Source organism: Pleurodeles waltl, chromosome 5, assembly GCF_031143425.1.
Source record: "Pleurodeles waltl isolate 20211129_DDA chromosome 5, aPleWal1.hap1.20221129, whole genome shotgun sequence".
Classification (NCBI taxonomy): Eukaryota; Metazoa; Chordata; class Amphibia; order Caudata; family Salamandridae; genus Pleurodeles; species Pleurodeles waltl.
The window spans coordinates 631,940,685-631,959,453 of NC_090444.1; the positions used below are offsets into that span (position 1 = coordinate 631,940,685).

General features: G+C 47.4%; 1 protein-coding gene across 1 annotated transcript in view; it reads right to left on the reverse strand.

The window, feature by feature from the left end:
• Positions 1 to 18,769, reverse strand: part of PLG (plasminogen) — a 387,567-nt gene that overhangs the window by 329,859 nt on the left and 38,939 nt on the right. Inside the window, exon 2 of the mRNA XM_069234491.1 lies at positions 8,282 to 8,417. Coding sequence (XP_069090592.1) covers positions 8,282 to 8,417 — 136 coding nt within the window. The remainder of the gene's footprint in view (positions 1 to 8,281; positions 8,418 to 18,769) is intronic.

An 18,769-nucleotide genomic window follows, 5' to 3' on the forward strand; every position in this document is an offset into this window, starting at 1 on the left:
CCCATATAATAACACAAGGGAGGGTGCGAAGATGCCAAAGACGACTTAATGCACTAAGCGGGCCCTCCCCATCAATATTAACAATACCGACTAACAGGGGGCGGGTTAGGTGCTGAACTTGGAGTACGAGACATATCTAACAACTGATATGTCGTGTTTCAGAGCAGATATTAGCTCTGGAATATAAGGTGTGAGGACTGCAAATAGGGAGAGAGGTGTAAAAATAAGACAGTATTCATGAGAAAAGAGGAAGTAAGTGAGAAGAGAGAAGAGGAGTAAAGGAAGGGATAGAGGGAAGAGGGTAAGAAGTAGGCTGAAAGTTAGCGATAGCAACAGTGACAGAGGGGGGAAGAGGATGGTAAGTACAGTAGGGGGGTAAGGGGAGGTGGGACCTGGGGGGAGTGGGTATGGAGAGGTAGCTGAGTCAATGGAAAGGGGAGGCATCGGAGGCGATCGGGGCAAGAGGGGGGATGAGCAGGTAAGGACATCCTACCCATAGCAAACCACAGCCCAGCCCAGGTGGAAACACTGGGCAGAGCGCAGCTAGAACCGTGTGGGAAGAGAGGGCAGCACACTAGCATGTGAATATGTAGGTCCCCAGCGAATCTACCAATGTCCATTAGTGCTGATCGAGATGCTTACAGATGTATGTCAACCCTCCGTCACGGATAGATAGGGGGTCCACGTTTGAAGGAAGACATCCAACTTATCCTGGAGGCCATAAATGAGCCTCTCATGAGTGGCCGCCTGATACAGAGCAGTGACCCATTCCCCATGAGGAGGGACAGTGCTGCGTGCCAGTGCCTGAGGATACACACCTTGGCCGCAGCGAGCGCTGTGTGTAGTAAGCGCTGCTGTGGTCGGGATAGGCAGCCTACTTCACTGGTATCATCCAATAACAATAGAGAAGGGGTGACAGAGGGCAGCAGTAGTATTATCTCCCTGAGGGGGCACCCCACCTTTCGCCAAAACGATTGTATACCTTGGCAATTATGTAAGATGTGGGACAGATCACAGCGGTCGTGAGGGCATCTCCAACATGAGGCGTGGGGTAATAACACCAACGAACACAACTTTTAGGGGGTCCAGTACCATTCGTGCAACATCTTGAAGAGACTGAATTTTAGGCTGGCCTCTCGAGCTCCTCGGTCCCTGGCCGCAATCATGTCTGCCCAGTCCTCCAATTCATATTCAGTCTGGAGACGTGCCTGCCACTTGGCTCTGATGGAGAGCAAAAGTGGGAGGGAGACGAGGTGGCGATTCAGCTTAGTATGTAGTCCGGAAATTTCAACGCAAAGGGATCCCCAGGTTTCCAGGTAGTGGAGTATCGGGGATTGGTGAGGCTCCAGTTGGGTTTCCCCAATCGCTCCTCTAGACAATGTTTAAGCTGGATGAAGCGCCATAGATTGTGCACCGGGAGATCGAAATCCTCCCTTAGTTCTGTGAAGGATTTCAAGGTGCCCCTATTCAGAAGTTGGTCAAGTCGCTGAAGGCCCTTTGAGCGCCACTGCTACCAGAAGATGGCATTTTTCCCTATGAACAATCCCCTATTGCCCCATAACGGTGCTCTGTCGTGGATCTGGGGGTCAATTTTGAGCAATCAATGGGCTTGTCGCCATGAGTGTCTCATGGCTCTGATCATGGGGTTGGTGGTGCGCAAGGAAGTAGCACTATAGAGTATCTGTAGCCCCGACGGAGAGTGAGAAAGAGTCCTTTTTGCCGTCACAAAAAGGGGTGGGTCCCTCACTCCCTGTAGTAGGTAGGCTAATTGCGAGAGGTGTAGCGCCAGTGTGTATTGTTCCATGGAGGGAAGACCCAGCCCTCCATACTCACGTCTGGCGAGTAATGCTGCCCTGGGTAATAGCAGACGTATTGATGCCCAGACAAAGGCTCAAATGCGATGGCCTGTCTCTCGGAGAATGGGCAGAGGGATCTGCAAAGGTCACCATGCGTACCGCCTGAACTCTGCCCCACATGGAGAGGCGCAGGTGTGCCCATTTGTCAAAGTCGTGTTTCATACTGGTTAACATCAGGTCCAAGTTATCTGCCTCCATTTTCTCCAGTCCTCTACTGATGTATATACCAAGATATTGAAGACAAGACTGTTTCCATTTTACCTAGAGGCCCCGAACTGATGCGCTCACCGTTACTGGGGATAGCGGTAATGCCTCGCTCTTATCCCAATTGATTCGATATCCTGAAAGGAGCTCAAATTAGGAGAGTACGGCATGAAGAGCTGGTAGGGAGTTGGATAGATCGGTGAGGGTGAGCAGAATATCATCAGAATATAAATATACAGTAGAACAACCACCGGGGAGGGGTATCCCAGAGATGGTACTGGAGCCGCATATTGTGACCGCCAGGGGTTCGACAGCCAAGAGAAACAGCAAGGGCGACAGGGGGCAGCCCTGGCGAGTCCCCCTATGCACTGAAAATGTGCCAGAGAGGAGCCCACCGCAGTTGACCTGTGCGGTCGGGGAGTCATATAGTAAACGCACCATATTGATGAAGCTAGTCCCGAGGCCACACCGTTCTAGCATTTCGAAGAGGTACCACCACCCTATGCGATCAAATGCCTTCTCGGCACCCAGGGAAAGGGCAAGAGCCTCATCCCGCGAGTCACACACTGCCCATAGAGCATGCAGTAGTGTGCGTAGGTGGTTCCTGTAAGAGCGGCCGGGTACAAAGCCAACCTGTGTGTGATGGACCAGAGAGGGTATGACCTTTTTAAGGCGAGCCGTGAGTATCTCCACCAGGATTTTAACATCGCCATTGAGGAGGGATATAGGACGGTAGCTACTACACAGAAGGGGGTCCTTACCCGGTTTGGTCAAGACTACTATAGAGGCTTTGTTGGAAAGTGGATGTAGAGAGCCAGTTTGGGCAGCCCCGTGAAAAGCCTCATACAAGGCTTCCACTGTATCCTCCCCCATTCATTTATAGAATTCCGTTGGGTACCCATCCTCACCGGGTGCTTTATGATATGGTAGGTTAGCAATAGCATGTCGGATCTCCTCTCTGCTGCTGTCTTCTTCTAAAAGAGCCCTGCCCTCCTCCGAGAGGCGAGGCAGATTCGCCTTCTCTAGAATGGTGGACAACCTGACCTGGTCTTCCTCCATTTCCGGAGCATAGAGGGTCTAGTAGAAGTGGGCAAACTCATCAGCAATTTCCTGGGGTTGGGTAATAAGTGATCCGTGGGTGCTGTGGAGGGCCGGTATGACCAATGTCGCCTCACGTTGACGGAGTTGGGTGGCTAGCAGTCGGCCTGCTTTCTCTCCATGCTCATAGTGGCGACCTTTCAGTCTCTGTAGGGCATAATATGCGTGTGATGTAAAAAGGGTGTTGAGTTCCATCTTGGCTTGCGGAGGGGGCCCAAGTGTATTCATGTGTAGTTTGAAGAATACAGTCTTCCAGAGCTCTCTGCTGTTCACACCTCTGGGCATTGGCAAGGGCAGCATCTCTCATAAGTTGTCCCCTAATCGTCACCTTTGCCCCAGCCCACAGTAACTGGGGTGAGGAAACGTAGCCCTTGTTATCATGGAGATAATCGGGGACAGGGGATATAAGCTGCTCTTTCCCCTTTGGGGTGCAGTAGAGGGATGTGTTGAGGTACCACGGCTTACGACTGGGAGAAACCTGCCCTAGGCCTAGCCCTAAGGACAATATCACCGGAGAGTGATCCGACAAGGCAGCCAGTAGTATCGCAGATTCTGTAATAGCTTGAAAGAACCGATGAGAGACCAGAAAGTAGTCCAGTCTGAATTGGGTCCCATGTACTGGGGAAACAAAGGTGTAGTCACGGTCGATGGGGTGGAAAAGACGCCAGTGGTCCAGCAAACCGTGGTCTGATAGGACGTCCCCCAAGAGGGTCCTGTCTGCATTGTTGCCCGTGTCATAACCGTTCGATCTATCTAGGATAGCATCTGGCGCTAGGTTCCAGTTCCCTCCCAGAAGATACTGAGAAGCTCCTATCTCCGTCAACAGTCTGTTAAGAGAGAGGAAAAAAGAACGTTTCGAACCTGTGGGAGCGTATACAGGTCCTACTCACACTGTGGAGGGGCCCAATACCAGCTTGGCAAGGACATAGCGTCCCTCTGTGTCACACCATGTCTTAAGAAGCCTAAACTGTGAGGATCGGTGGATGAGAATCGCAACTCCACATTTCTGTCCCGAGCCCTGCACCCCATCTTGTACTGACAGTGCCCCGCTGTAAAGCACCTTGCCCACCCAATCCCTGCGCAGCTTCTCCGATTCTGATGGGGATAGGTGGGTATCCTGCAAGAGGGCAATGTCTGTTTTTTTGGACCGTAGGTAAGATAAAACGTTTTGCTGTTTAATGAGATGCGTCATGCTAGGAGCGTTCCAGGAAAGGACCATCAGTGGAGCCATGGAACACATTAGGAGATAGCAGTGATCTGGGAGTAAGACGACTCAAGATCTCCAATGAGGAGTATACTGAGTGAAAGGTTATTGCGGGGGGTTGAGACTCCAAATATGGGTACGCTAATAAAGGGCAGTCAAGGAAGGGAGGGGGAGGCTATAGGGGGCTCCTGTCCGGAGCATAGGAGAAGATCAGGCAAGTAGGAAGTGAGGGGAAAGAGGAGGGAGAGCAAGTCCTAAGGTGGAAACACTGAAGGTGGGACAGTATATATAAGGAGGAGAGAACAGATCGAGGGGTATAGCTGGTAGAAAAGAGAGCCCGAAACTTGTGTCCCTGGAAGAAGGGAAAAAGGAGGAAAAGGAACACAGACCGAGGTCTGTGATAGGTAAGGAAATTCCTCACCACTGATAGCTCTGTTGAACTGCGGGTCAGGACCGGCATGGTCCACACGCCGAGTGAGCACAAAAATGAGGAGAGGAAGAAGAGAAATGTGAGACATAATGACCTTCTATAGACATCTAGTAATGTGTAGCGTCAAGCGACAGGATTATGGGTGGGGGGGAGAAGGATAGGACGAAGAACCCAATGTGAAAAAGAACTAGATCAAGAAGGTAGAAAGGGATGACCCATAACAGGGCTTCAAACCGGGATGAAAAGGGTCCCCTGCTCCGAGAGAAGTCAGAAGACGGGAACAGGACCAAACACAGCACCGGCAATGCGCAGGGGGGGACAAGTAATCCAGATGAACCAAAACCAAGAGCACAGGAGGGTGTCAAGAATCAGACCGACTGAGCAGACTGAGCAGATGAGCATATCTCCGTTCAGGGGTCCCCGTCGCAGCGAGATTTCCGCAGGTGACATATGTCCTACGGGGTCGACAGTGGGATATACCTGTGCATAAACGTAGAGAACCCCAGTAACAACACTAGGACAAAGCTGTAACACTGTAACACTAAAATGCTGACACATTAATCCCCCCACCCTCCCCATAACAGATAGGCGAGAGATAGAGGAGGCAGGTAGATATAGCACTTAGCTGTCCGATGTGGAGGGTCCCGCTGCTATTTAAGGCATACAAATGTTCTGGGGGGGGGGGACACAAAGCAGCATTATGTGTGGTCTGTAGGTGATGACTTCAGAGGAGAACGAGACTTGTCTCTGCCCTGGTCCTGGGTATGTGCGATCACTGCTTGTAAAGCATGGTCACGTCCAAACTGCAATTTAGGCGGGCGGTCATAATTCCTGCCCCTCTTCTGTGAAGCGGCATGATGTTGGGAAAAGACAGGAGAAGCTGAGGGAGTGTCCCCGTGCCAGGTGAGTCCGGATTCAAGGATGTCAGGTCATAGTCCATGGAGGGTTGAGTGAGGTCGTCCAAAAACGAGCCAAGGTCCGTAGGTTCAGTGAAGTCCCTCAATTTACTGTTGTATGTGATTCACATACAAGTTGGTTCGAAGAGGCCAAATTTGATGTCCAGCTTCCGGAGTTGCGGTTTGAGGGCCAGGAACGCCTTCCGCCTCTCATTTGTTATCCTGGAGAAGTCCGCTGCCACTCTGACCTCATGTCCCTCCAATGAGAATGGACCCTGAGACCGAGTCGCCAAGAGAACCAAGCGAGCTTGCTCATGGCGGAGGAAGCACGCGATGACAGGAAGAGGCCGCCCAGAGGTCGCTTTATGAAGAGGGCCGATCCTGTGCACTCTCTGGAACTCGAGCGGTGGTGAAAAGGTCAGGCCAGTAATCTCGGGGAGCAAGCTTTTACGGCAGGCTTTGATATCGGTGCATTCTTTATACTCTGGTATGCGAAAGAAATGAACGTTGTCTCTCTGGCTCCTGTCTTCAAGGTCCGTGATCATTGCTCGTAGGGTCCACAACTCTGCGTCATGTTCCAGTACCATCATAACCTGTTCTTCTACAGTGGTAAGGCGTTGATCAAGATCCGTTACCTTCTCATGGAAACAGGCTATGTCCGTCCGAAATGGAGACAGAGGCCTGGAAAGGTCTGAAATCTTTATGTCCATAGCCTCTAGGCACCGCCCTACCGCTGTAATCTCCTGCGGTATGCGGTCTGTGGCATCTGCCGCTCGAGGGTCAGCTGGCAAGGCCACAGGGCTGGGGAGGGCCGGCTGCGTAGCCATGTTTTTCGGTTCCGCTATGGCCTCTGAGAAGAGCAGTTGACGGGAATGTTTGCCTGAGTGTTTCCCACTGGGCATCGCCTCTGAGGATAAGAGGCCCTGGAAGAGTCAAACCGGGCACTCCCAGCGATGACACTATACCGCAGACCGGTGAGCTGGATTACCTTCCCAGTGACGACTAGGGCCCCCTACGCAAAGACCGCTGGTGGGTGTCCAGTGGAGTGGAGCCAGCTCTTGTTAGAGAAGGCAGCCAGAATGAAGAAGTGGCAAGATTCCCAGAACTATAAGAGACGAAAAACTTGGCGTCCCGTTTTGGATGTGGGATGATTAGGCGTTAGGGGTATTTCTGCCCTATCTTGCTGTGGCCTGTCGAAGGGGGGCCCTGGCGTAATAAGAGTCTGCAGTCCTGGCCATGGGCAAGAGAGGTGAGGCGCACCGGGACAGCCCGTATGCTAAGATGAGCTGACTACAGCAGTCCCCAAGGTGTGCCTGGGTGGCGACCAGAGTGATGCAGGGATGCGGTTTAACCTGCTGTATCGCAGCCTCAGCCTCACCTCACTGAGGGCAGTCGCTGTTGTCCCAGGTTGAAGGTATTCCGTTGCTGTGCTGAGCTAAGTTCTCCTGGGCCACAAGGAGGTTTGTCTCCAACATGGGGTCTGGTTCCGGGCCCTTCTGAGTCTTCAGTGTAGGGGTCAACCCCTCTGTTAGGGGAGAGCCTCTCCTCTCCCTGGATCCCTCTGCGGGCGGTGGGGCGTATGGGAGTGGTTGTCTCTGTGACACATCAGCGTTGTGTACTATAGGACAGTGTTCGCCCCAGTACAGGGCGCGAGCATTAAATGTATGCAGCTCACCAGCCACCGGCTCTCCGACCCCCCAAGGGATCTAGGGGCGGGTAGGGCGTCATATTGCAGGGTATACGAGGTCCAACCAAGCAGCGGGCCCCAGAGCAACCCACACGGTCAGGTGCTGTGCTGCTTGGCCCCGTGGTGCTCCACAGTGGTCCCTCAGACGCTCCGGGCCAGGTCCCGACGTGCTGTGATCCTGCGTGGCTCTCCCGCCACCAGGAAGTAGGCCAGGGAGGCCCGCTTGCCATACTCGTTGCACCGACCTGCCAAAAAACCTGCGACTCGGACGGATCCCAAAGTTTACTCTGTGCCTGGGGACAATCCCACCGGCTGCCGGCCTCACCGCGTGGTCCCTGGGCTCTCAGCCACAAGTCGAGCCGTGGCCGTTGGCGCCGGTGCAAGGCGCGACTTCCCTGCGGTCCTGCCGGCACTGGGCAGGGAGCACCGACCCTGTCGGATTCCGCCATCTGCAAAGGGCAAAGAAGAAGCCCCGGAGGTAGCCCCTCTGGTAGCTGGGGTCCCCTCCGCGACCTCTGTCTCGCTTCAGCGCACGGAGCTCCGAAATCAGGCGGTCATGCTGTACAGTGGCCAGAACACGCCCCCGCGAAAGCTCATTCTGAAAAGAGTCAAGCACTTTGTCTTCTACTTATGCTGATATTTCATATGTGAAAATGTGGCTAGATCACAAGTACTGAGTTAAGTGGCGGATTTGAGCTCACTGATGCACAGCAAAGTAGAATGTAGTCGATTTTTCAGAACGATAGACAAATATGTAAATAAACTCTAACAAATTAATTTTAGGTAAATACTTAGTCCGTGTGGCTATCCCAGGAACTGGGCCACCAGCTAATCACTAAAGGAAATTGATGCAGCTATTCTACGCATGATAACATGATGAAGCAATGCAAAAGGGAATCACAGTACCTGCAAATAAATCGTGTTTCTCCATCACATTTCCCTGCGCATTCTTCATCACTGGTTGTCGTGTAAAAGTATTTATTCAGGCTGAATAGCCACGCCCCTTCTGTTTTTACGTAGTCGTCGATTAAGGCGCATGTGACTGTGGCAAAATACAAATAAAAAGTTACACCTCAACAGTTACTTCCTCAATCGGCCTTTTACAATGCATAGAAGCCTTGATGTAACGCCACACGAGAAATTAACAAAAAACATTACGCAGGGATAAACACTGTTAACGAAATGGCATCCCACTCCCCCAAAGATCAGAGAACAGTCTGACATTCCTTGTCAGTTCACACATTTTCTTTGGGAGATATTTTACAGATGGATGAGTTGATTTATTGCAATATATTTAATACCAGCTTTTTTTCAGTATCTGCCCACTGTGACTTTGCCTAGGTTCCCCAACTAGGCGTCGCGTTACTATTTAATTGAAAAGATTGGATGCACTGCCCAATGTACAAATGTGTATGCAATGCCTTGTGAATTGCTCTATTTCTATATGTTCTTTGAAAATCACGTTCATGTTGCAGTTATGAGATAAGAGATAAAATCAGAAAACCCTAATACTCACCTGTTAGGGCTAGTTCCGAAAATCGAAGCTGGAACATCTGCCATCATGAAATAACTGGCACACAAAATGCCTCACCCTTAGGGAAACAGATGACTTCACAAACGACTAAAATGATTCACTATTGATATGACATATTACTCTGCCACTAATATTGTTAATGACACAACTGTGGGTAGAGTACAGATTTTTACGTCCTCGTCACGGATTATGGCTGTACCTTATATTTCCGTGTTTTTTCTGTTTTATTTCGCTGTACTTTTTAAGTGAATTTTAAAGGTTTTCATTGATACATACATTAGATGTTGTAACAAAAGCCTTACAGAGACGTCCTAAAGATTTTGGGGGTCCTGAGCCAAACATAATATGGGGGGCCCTGTATGAAATATGATCCAATTTCAGAGTTCGCATGCCCTCTAAGGCCAGGCCACTGGCACTGCACAGTCAGACTGGTCCAAATTCTAAATGTGCTTCACTCTAATATTCAGGGATAATGATGTGTGTTTTCAATATTGTGCTATAGTTGCAGCTCACTAATATTATTGTAAATAAACTCTGTGACCTACTGCCATTTGTATGGATGTTGCACTGTGTTGCAAAAACATAAACACATCTCTAGGCAATAAATCTGAATTAGACTCCCACACATTGTCATACAGGAAAGTAGCATTGAAAACAGCCTGCGTTTTAAAATCATTGAGGTAATCGGAGCAGGACTGTGTGAGGAACAGAGTGGGATCTATCAGGGGGCCCCTCAAAGACTGGGGCCCTGGGCAGAACCCGTTTTGCCCATGCCTTAAATCATCTCTGAAACCTTCTGTGGTGCACTGTGGGAGTTGAATGCATGGCTTGTTCTATGGTTGGGCTGTACAACCAATATTCTGCAGCTGATGCAACACTTCTGCACACAGGATTCACTGTGTGGAAAAAGGGACTAACTTGGAAAAAGGGACTAACTTGGAAAAAGGGACTAACTGCAGGGCTTTAAGCACAAACCTCAGCAGCCTGTCCCACCTCTGTTGCACATTTTTTGCATGGACCTGGCTTTTGGCTTGGTGCTTTGCCCAAACCTTTGTGAGCAGCCAGCATGAGCTGCACATGGCCTTCGGTTGCAGTGTAATTTTTAGGAAATTACTTTGGCAAAAAGATGTTGAGGTTGATTAAGTTAAAGAGATAGCTTGACTGCTAATTTGTGAGCACTCTGTCGAGAATTCTCCAACCGCTTTTGAAAAAAAAAGGTACACTATTAGATGATGAAGCTTTGCTTTACGTCATCCGTTATATATTCCAAAAATCCCAATCCACGTGCTGTGATTGTCTGTCTGTCATTCTCCATCACAGTGCAACGAGTATCATGGTGAGAAAAATAAAATGGTATAAGGGGACTGGATGAGTATAACTTGACTACCAGCCTCATGTGGGCAGGCCCAAAAAGAACCCTCCTGACATTCAAAAATTAATTTCGTCCTAGGATTTGTGGATTATGGATCTTTACTGGATCACCGCAACCCTTGTTCCTCCGAAGTGTCAAAGGGTTCACAAATTCGTCAGGATCCTCAGATCCAGATTAAAAAAATAAAAAAACTCTGGGCCTCATTTACCACAAAGTGGTGCAGTGCTGTGCCAAATTTGGCAACGCCGTGCTAGGTCACTTCAGAAATGCAGGGAAGTGCCATATTTACAGCAATACAGTGCACCCCTGTGTTTTCCCTAGCACTGGCGCTAAATTTAGCTTCCAAGTACCAATGCAGGCACCCTTGCACCATGGTGCAAAGGTGCTTGTGTTGCAGGGAATGATTGTTTATGTGCAGGACGGGACACAATACTGCACATAAACAATCAATAATGTTGATTTGTTACTTCTATGTGTGCTGCAGAATTCAGCACACACAGAAGTAGCAAATCATGATTATTTAATGATTGCAGCACACATAGAAAAAGCAAAAACTAAGAGAAATTAAAGCATTCCTCCTTGTAGTGCCATGCTAACGCCACCCCTGGGGTAGTATTCGTTTTTGGCATTGCCTTAGGCTTACGATTTCTTGTAAATCTGGAGCAGCATCAAAATGCAATGGGTGTTGTGTGCTAAGTGATGCATGTAAAGGGGCCATATTTACAAGGTGCCGTTAAGCCACAAAAAGTGGCTTAACGCCACTTTGTAAACATGCCGCAGGGCATTGCACCATGGACCGTCGTTAAAAGGGACACTCTGGGGGTGCAAGGGCTTCATAAATGAGGCCCTTAATTTGTCGCTCCTCAGTTGCACACTGCAGAAGGCCATGGACAATGGAGGTTGGATGTTGGTGGAAGGGTTAAAAGCTAACCGCACTACACACAGCCTTGTGCAGTGGAAGTTGCCCACCCCAAAAAGACTGACATACACACAGGACTAGCTGCGCATGGCTGATATGAGAACTGGGGTTAACACTGCTATATAAACCCAATCGTGGCATCTCAGTTTTCATGGAAATACATCAGATGGTGCTCAACGTATTGGCAAAGCAAAGGTTTATTGACCATAACCCTTTAGCTTCCCTCACCACCCCTCTACCAGATGTACATGAAACATGGGATGAAACCAAACATGTAAATTCCTGATGAATTTTTATCGCATTTGTCAAATGAAGCGAAACGTATGTGGAAACATCACTTTTTGCTCCCTCTGAACCACACCACCTTGAAGGATCTACCTGAAACTCAAAATATCAGATGTAGGTTAATCATACCAAGCATCTGCCAAATATTATTCATATCTATTAAAAGAGACCAAAGTTATTAGCAAACCAAAGGTTTTTTAACTACTACTCACTTCAATTTTTCCCTCTCGTTAGATCTCCTTGAAACTGGAAACCAGCTGCACTAGAGTTACCTTGCTACTGGCCTTTTAAATTTCATACATATTCATTACGCAGCATTATGTTTATCAACAAATCCACACTTTTTGACTCCTTCCGAATTTTCTGTGCCTCCCCGTGATTGATGTACACAATTTTCAAAATATAAAGAGCATCAAGGCAAAATTTAAGAAATGTGGTTATTGGTTGAAGAAGGTGGAAAACATTCTTAAGCAACAACCACGAATCTTGTCAGGGTGAACCACAAACGTCGCTAAATTAACCTGTGTTAAATCAACTCTGGTAGCTTGCCAGAAAAGCAGTCAGGCTTAACTTCAATCTGTAAAGTATTTATGCAGCACAAAACAGTAATAAAGTAAAAACACAACACAAGAAAAATTTGAACACAATAGAGTAAATTATAATAAATAGAATGATACCAGAATGACAAAAATCCAATCAGTAGAAACAGAGAAATGCGATTTCAAAGTTTAGGTAAGTATAGCACCTAAAAACACAAAGGGCCTCTCACGGTCATCTGGTTGTGTTAGACTTAGGGAAAGTCCAAGTTCAGGCATACTGCAATGAATGGTAGGCCAGATACAGGGACCATATTAGTTTGTTAGGGGAAGAGGTTACAAGGAGCAGGGAGAGCCTTACGGATGGTTGTCAGCAAAAGAGCAGTCCTGCTACCGTGGATATCATCGTTGTAGCATGAAGACCCAATGAGGCATCACATACGGGCGTTGTGGAGCTTCGCATTGGCAGTCACTGGGGTCTGTCATTGCTTGAAAGCAATGCCGGTCATCATTGGCGGTCATTGTAGAGCTAAGAGTCAGTGTCACCTGAGCTTCATGTTAACGGTCGTCACAAGCGTCAGAGTCTTGATGCGAACAGGACCATTCGGGCGTGACCCAACACCTCAGGATTTCACATTTCTTTGCGAAGGAGTGTACTACGATGCCAGTCAAGGGACCAAAATCTGGGGGGGTACCTCTTGGAGATCAGAGCCTCACTCTAACAGAGGCCAGCAGGGCTCAGGCAGGTTTAGCTGCAGGTCTAGCAGATCTAGTGCAGCAGGGCAGCTGGGTAATTGCAGGGAGTGCTCTGGAGCTTGCTTTGTTCCTGAAGCTTAGAAAAGGAGGTCAGCCAGCTGACCCTTGGATTCACTCAGATTAGTCTGGGGTGAAGGGGTAGGTCTAGGCTTCCTTCTCACAGAGTATGATAGGCCTCAAGCAGCAGACTAGTCCCCTGGAGATCAAGGCGAGCATTAAGCAGCAGGGCAGGCCTATGATAGCAGCAGGGGGCAGTCCTCTGAAAAGCAAGGAGGCAGGCCTCAAGCAACAGGGCATTCCTCTGGGGAATAAGGCAGTGCTTTTTCTGTGGTCAAAAAGTTCAAGAGTCTAATGAAGAGTGTCTCTCGAGGCCCAATATTTATATCTGGTGCCAGCCTTTGAAGTTGGGATTTGTGTAGGTTACTCTCCATTTGGTTCTGGAAAGTTCTTGCCTTCCTTTACCAAGGGTCCAAGTAGTCTGGGGTGACAAGACACTGGTGTCAGGTCCCATTTTGTGTGTGCTGGTGGCAGCCCTTTGAAATGTAAGTGGGTCAGAAAAGAGCTCTGCTCCATTCATCCTGGCACTGCTCATTTGTCTCACTGTCTGAAAGGATTATAAAAAGACCAGCTGCCAAGCTATTCACAGTCATGTGATCCAGGACCCAGGCAATAGGCACAAAATGAGTAGGACATGAAAATATCAAACTTCTAAAAAAGGCATTTTCATAATTGTGACTTAAACCCTGATTTTACCATTCCATTAAAGAGCATTTAAAATGCCAATTCATTTGAGTCAAAACTTGGCCTTCCTATCTGTTTCCAATCAAAAGCTAACACTTATTAAATGTAACTATAAAAAGGTAACCCAATGTTATCCAATGGGAGAGATAGCCTTATAGTAAAGAAAACAACATTTAGGAATTTTTCACAACCAGAACATGTAAAACTTAAAAACATATGTCCCGCTTGTTAAATAAACTGTACCCTGCCATATTTGATGTTTAGAGCCTGCCCTAATACCACTTATATGTATTACAAATTAAGGCTTAGGCCCGGCATAAGGTTTACTCAACCCATTTTTGTGACATTGATTTCTCAAAAACCACTAAATGGATTTACGCCGAACCAAGCAAAGGCATGCCTCTGAGTACTATTCTTATTTCATGCTGTAATTCTGTTTAGCATTTTTGTAGCAGAGAGCAGTTTCTCAATGCTCTTTTTTACACACTCCCTTTTCCTCCTTCCTAGACAGGTCTGCAAAGGCACTTAAAATCAGAACCTAAACCTGATTAGTTTTGCAGATAGTTTTGTTCAGATACATCAAAGAGTGCCTACGTTATAAACAAATACAAAATTGCCTTTTCACTGGAAACTAAGATTTAACTATAACTAGTGTCACTATTGCTGGCTCTACAATATATGTATATTAGACATTGGTGGTCACCTGTGTGCAGTTATGGGTCTGACCGACTTGCCATTGAAAAGTCATTTTTGGATAACTGTGGTTCACATGGACTGATCTGCACAAAATCCGGCACTAAGCAATAGTTTGTAGCTAATATCGAGCATGCCATTTTTTGTGCAGTTTGGTACAGAGAAAAAAGGTAAGGAGGAGGTCAAAAAGTTATGTTTAATAATTTTACTCCTATAAGACATTTTGCTCACATATACAGCAGAAAATGTGGAATGGATTTATGGCAAATTTGTCAATTTTTTAAGAATGCCAAAATGTTTTCAGAAACCATACTTTTAATGATTTGTCTTAAATACATTCAGTAGTTTTTGAGATATTTTCATTAGAAAACAATGCTGAGTGGCCATGAAAGGGTAAAAGCTTTGCGATTATCTGGAAAAATGAAAGGGCGTTTTGTTTTTCGCCTTATCTTTAGCATCCTTGACAAATATGCATGAAATTCAACAGACCCATAGAATGCTTGGCTTACTCTTGATGTCTTCACCTTTTCTCAAATCTAATGAGGAAGAGGCCAGTTTAAAAAATGCAGGGAGCAAAAGTGTTAATTTACTAATAAGTTTTTTACTGTGTGATGAACCTGCACAAAGTTTACCAGAAATTTAAAAGGATTATTTTTCTACTGGTATGTCAGGTTTTGTGCAAATCCACCAGGAGGGGCCAAAGAAAAAGGCAGAGCAATACATAATTTCATTCAGTAATACCTTGTGTGATGTTTGATGAAACTGGATGAAATATAGCAGTCAGTTGGGAGTGCATGTACATCAGGTTTTTTGTAGATCCAATTCACATTTGGCACCATTTGATAGAATGGTACAAAATTTGGTAGACATTTAGTAGATTTAGTTTTCCGTATATATATAAATTGTTGAGCATGTTTGTCAAAAGGATCAAAAATGAAAGGGGCAATAAAGTTTTATTCAGTAATAACTTTGATGCTCTTTCAATAATCTGCACGTCATTTGAGAGACAGCAACTTAAGACCAATGCAAGAATATCATGTTAAATGTAGATCAGCTGTAGGTCAACGGTAAAAGGAATAGTCAAAGGTTTTTCATTCTCTATAATGCTGACAGCATTTCTGGAATCAGCAGGAATGTTGGCAGCCATCATCTGGCAGTAGGCAAGGTCCTCTGCCCAGCTTGTTGTAGGTGGACAAACCTCACTTTGCCTGGTCATAGGTTCTGCCAAGCATGGTTTACAGACCATGTTGTGGGGTTCATGGAGGCTGGCCTGGTTTGTAGTGGGTACCTAAGGTACTTACATTTTATGCCAGGTCCAGTTTTCCCTTATTAGTGAAATGTAGGCAGTGTTCTAGCAGCTTAGGCTGTCTAGAGGTAGCTGTAGCAGAGCAGTTTAGGCTGAACTAGGAGACATGCACAGCTCCTGCAATGCCACTATAGTTACACAGTACTTATACACAATAAAAGACAATACTCAGTGTTACCAAAAATAAAGGTACTTTATTTTAGTGACACAAGGCCAAAAATATCTTAGAGGCAAAACTCCTTCTGGAGGTAAGTATTATACACAATATATACAGTACTAACCAAAATCAGGTAAGTAAACAGTTGTAGAAAAGTGCAAACAGTAGAAAATACAATAGATTGCAATGGGGCCTAGGGGGCAACACAAACCATATACTAAAATAGTGGGATGCGAATCACAAATTCCCCCCAGGCAAGTGTAGTGTGTAGAGGGGTGCTGGGAGTGTAGGAAAACACCAAAAGTAAGTAAAGTACCCCACCCCAGAGCCCAGGAAAGCAGGAGTAATGTACTGAAAGTTACCTCAGGACACACTACAAGTCGTGATAAGAGATTTTGCAAGAACCAAGCAAGACTGCAATCAACAAACAATGGATTCCTGGACCTGAAGACCTTTGGAGAGAGGAGACCAAGTCCACAAGTCAAAGAAGTGTCCAGGAAGGACAGGAGCCCCTGCCATCCTAGAAGATGGTACAAAAGTGGATTCTCCGGTAAGAAGAAAAGTACAGAAGAGCACCAAAGAAGATGGCTGCGGGTTCCTGCTTGGTGCAGGTGAAGTCCCTTGTCGAGTTGTTGAATGCAGGCAGTTTGCATTGCTGGATTTGTCTAACAAGCCTTGGTTCAAGCAAGTACGCAGTTTGCATCAAAAAGGAGCTGCCTGGACCCAGGAGGGACCTGAGGGTCTCAACTCGGACTGAGGAGACACTTCAGAGAGCCCTCAGAAGACCAGGCAGTACCCGCGGGGGTCCCAGAGCACAGGGACAAAGAAGATGCAAAGTGCGGTCATTGCAGCACTACAAAGGAAGGTCACACGCCGCTGGAGAACAACTCAGTGAGTTGTGCGTCACGGGATGGAGTTCTGGGGACCTGGGCTACACTGTGCATGAAGGATTCTTGGAAGAAGTGCACAAAAGCCCAGGAGCTGGAGAACACACTGTGCACAGGGGTACTGTCGCAGCACGGGGAGGCAAGCTCTTATCTTCACCAAATTGGGACAGCTGGACCTTAGGACAGACTGGGTCATGTCGGTCCACCACCTGTTTTCCAGAGAGCATGCTTGTCGTCAGGAGAGAAGTCCCAGAGTACCGGTTGTTGTCGCAGAAGGGTGCCTGCAGAAGCAGGGAAGTGACTCCGTCACTTCACAGGAGATTCCTTTGGTTCTTCTGGTTCAGGATGAAGACAGGCAGTCCTCAGAGCATACACACCTTGGAAACTGCTGCAAAATTCTGGCTGGAGCTGAAGTTGCAGTTCACAGGAGTCGTTCTGAATACTTTGTTGCAGTTACAGCGGTTCCTGGAGCAGTCTGCTGTTGATCCGATGGTCAGAAGCTGAAGCAGAGGATGCAGAGAATTCCTGGTGGAGTCTTGCAAGCTGAATCTAAGGAACCACCCAGAGGAGAGACCCTAAATACTCCTGAGAGGGGGATTGGCTACCTACCCAGGTATAAACCTATCAGGAGGGGTCTCTGATGTCATCTGCTGGCACTGTCCCCACACCTTGGAATCCAAGATGGCTAATGCCAGGGACACACTGGAGGAGCTCTGGACACCACCACTGGGGTGGTGATGGGCAGGGGAAGTGGCCACTCCCCTTTCCTTTTTCCAGTTTCATGCCAGAGCACCAGTGTAGACTGGCTTATGCAAGGAGGGCCCCATCTGTGCCCTTCAAAGCATTTCCAGAGGCTCTGGGAGGCTACCCCTCCCAAGCCTGTAACACCTATTTCCAAAGGGAGAGGGTGTAACACCGTCCGCCCAAAGGAAATGCATTGTTCTCCCTTCCTCGAATTGAGCTGCTCGGTCCCCAGGAGGGCAGAAACCTGTCTGTGAGGTGGCAGCTGGGGCTGCAGTGGAAACCTCAGAGAGCTGGTTTGGCAGTACTGGGGGTTCATGGTGGAGCCCCCAGGGTGCATGGGATTGTCCCCCCAATACCAGATTTGGAAAGGGGGGGCAATTCCATGATCTTAGACACCTCACATATCCATTTTCAGAGTTACCATTGTGAAGCTACATATATGTATTGACATATATGTAGTGCACACGTGTAATGGTATTCTTGCACTCACAAAGTCCGGGAAATTGGCACTGGACAATGTGGGGGCACCTTTACTAGAGCAAGGGTGCACTCACACATAGTAATTTTGCATCTAGCCTTCAGTGGATGAAGGTTAGACATATAGGTGACTTATAAGTTACTTAAGTGCAGTGAACATGGCTGTGAAATAGTGTGGGCACTATTTCACTCAGACTGCACTGGCAGTCCTGAAGAAAGGTTTGTCTGAGCTCCTTATGGGTGGTAAAAGAAATGCTGCAGCCCATAAGGATCTCCTGGAACCCCAATGCCCTGTGTACACAGGTACCATATACGAGAGACTTATAAGGGGGGGCTAGTGTGCTAATCATAATTGGAATATGGAGTCACTAAGCTATAGTGACAAATTTGGTAAGCAGGGGGAGCATAAGCACTGGAGTTCTGGTTAGCAGAACTTCAGTGACACAGTTAAGCATACTGACAACACACACATAGGCCACAAACTATTAGCACTGGGGTCCTGGCTAGCAGGATCCCAGTGAGACAGGCAAAACATACTGACAAACAAGCAGAAATTGGGGGTAGCATGCCAAGAAAGATGGTACTTTCCTACAAAGGCTCATAGCAAATGACCACTAAACTTCACAGGTCAGTTTCAGATTCACAGATCAGGAGAAATGACCACCATATTCCCACGAAGCCTGTGGGCGTCTGCAGTCCCTGCTCATGCCCATAATGTTTGCACTTCTTCATCCTCCCACCCCCCACTCAGCATATGTGGGTCTTGGGGCTGCACAACATTCTCAAAACTCATGGTAAAATCTGCATTTTTTTCAATTATTTCATCACATATGCTGACCTTCTGAGAACCGCAAATATGCTCTGGTGGTTAAGATGTACTTACTCTTCCCCCACATGTTCTCTTTCATTTTTTTGCCAGGACAGAGGGACAGAGTCCCAGCAATAAACATGTTTTCCTAGTTGCAGCCAGCTAATCAGATCACTATT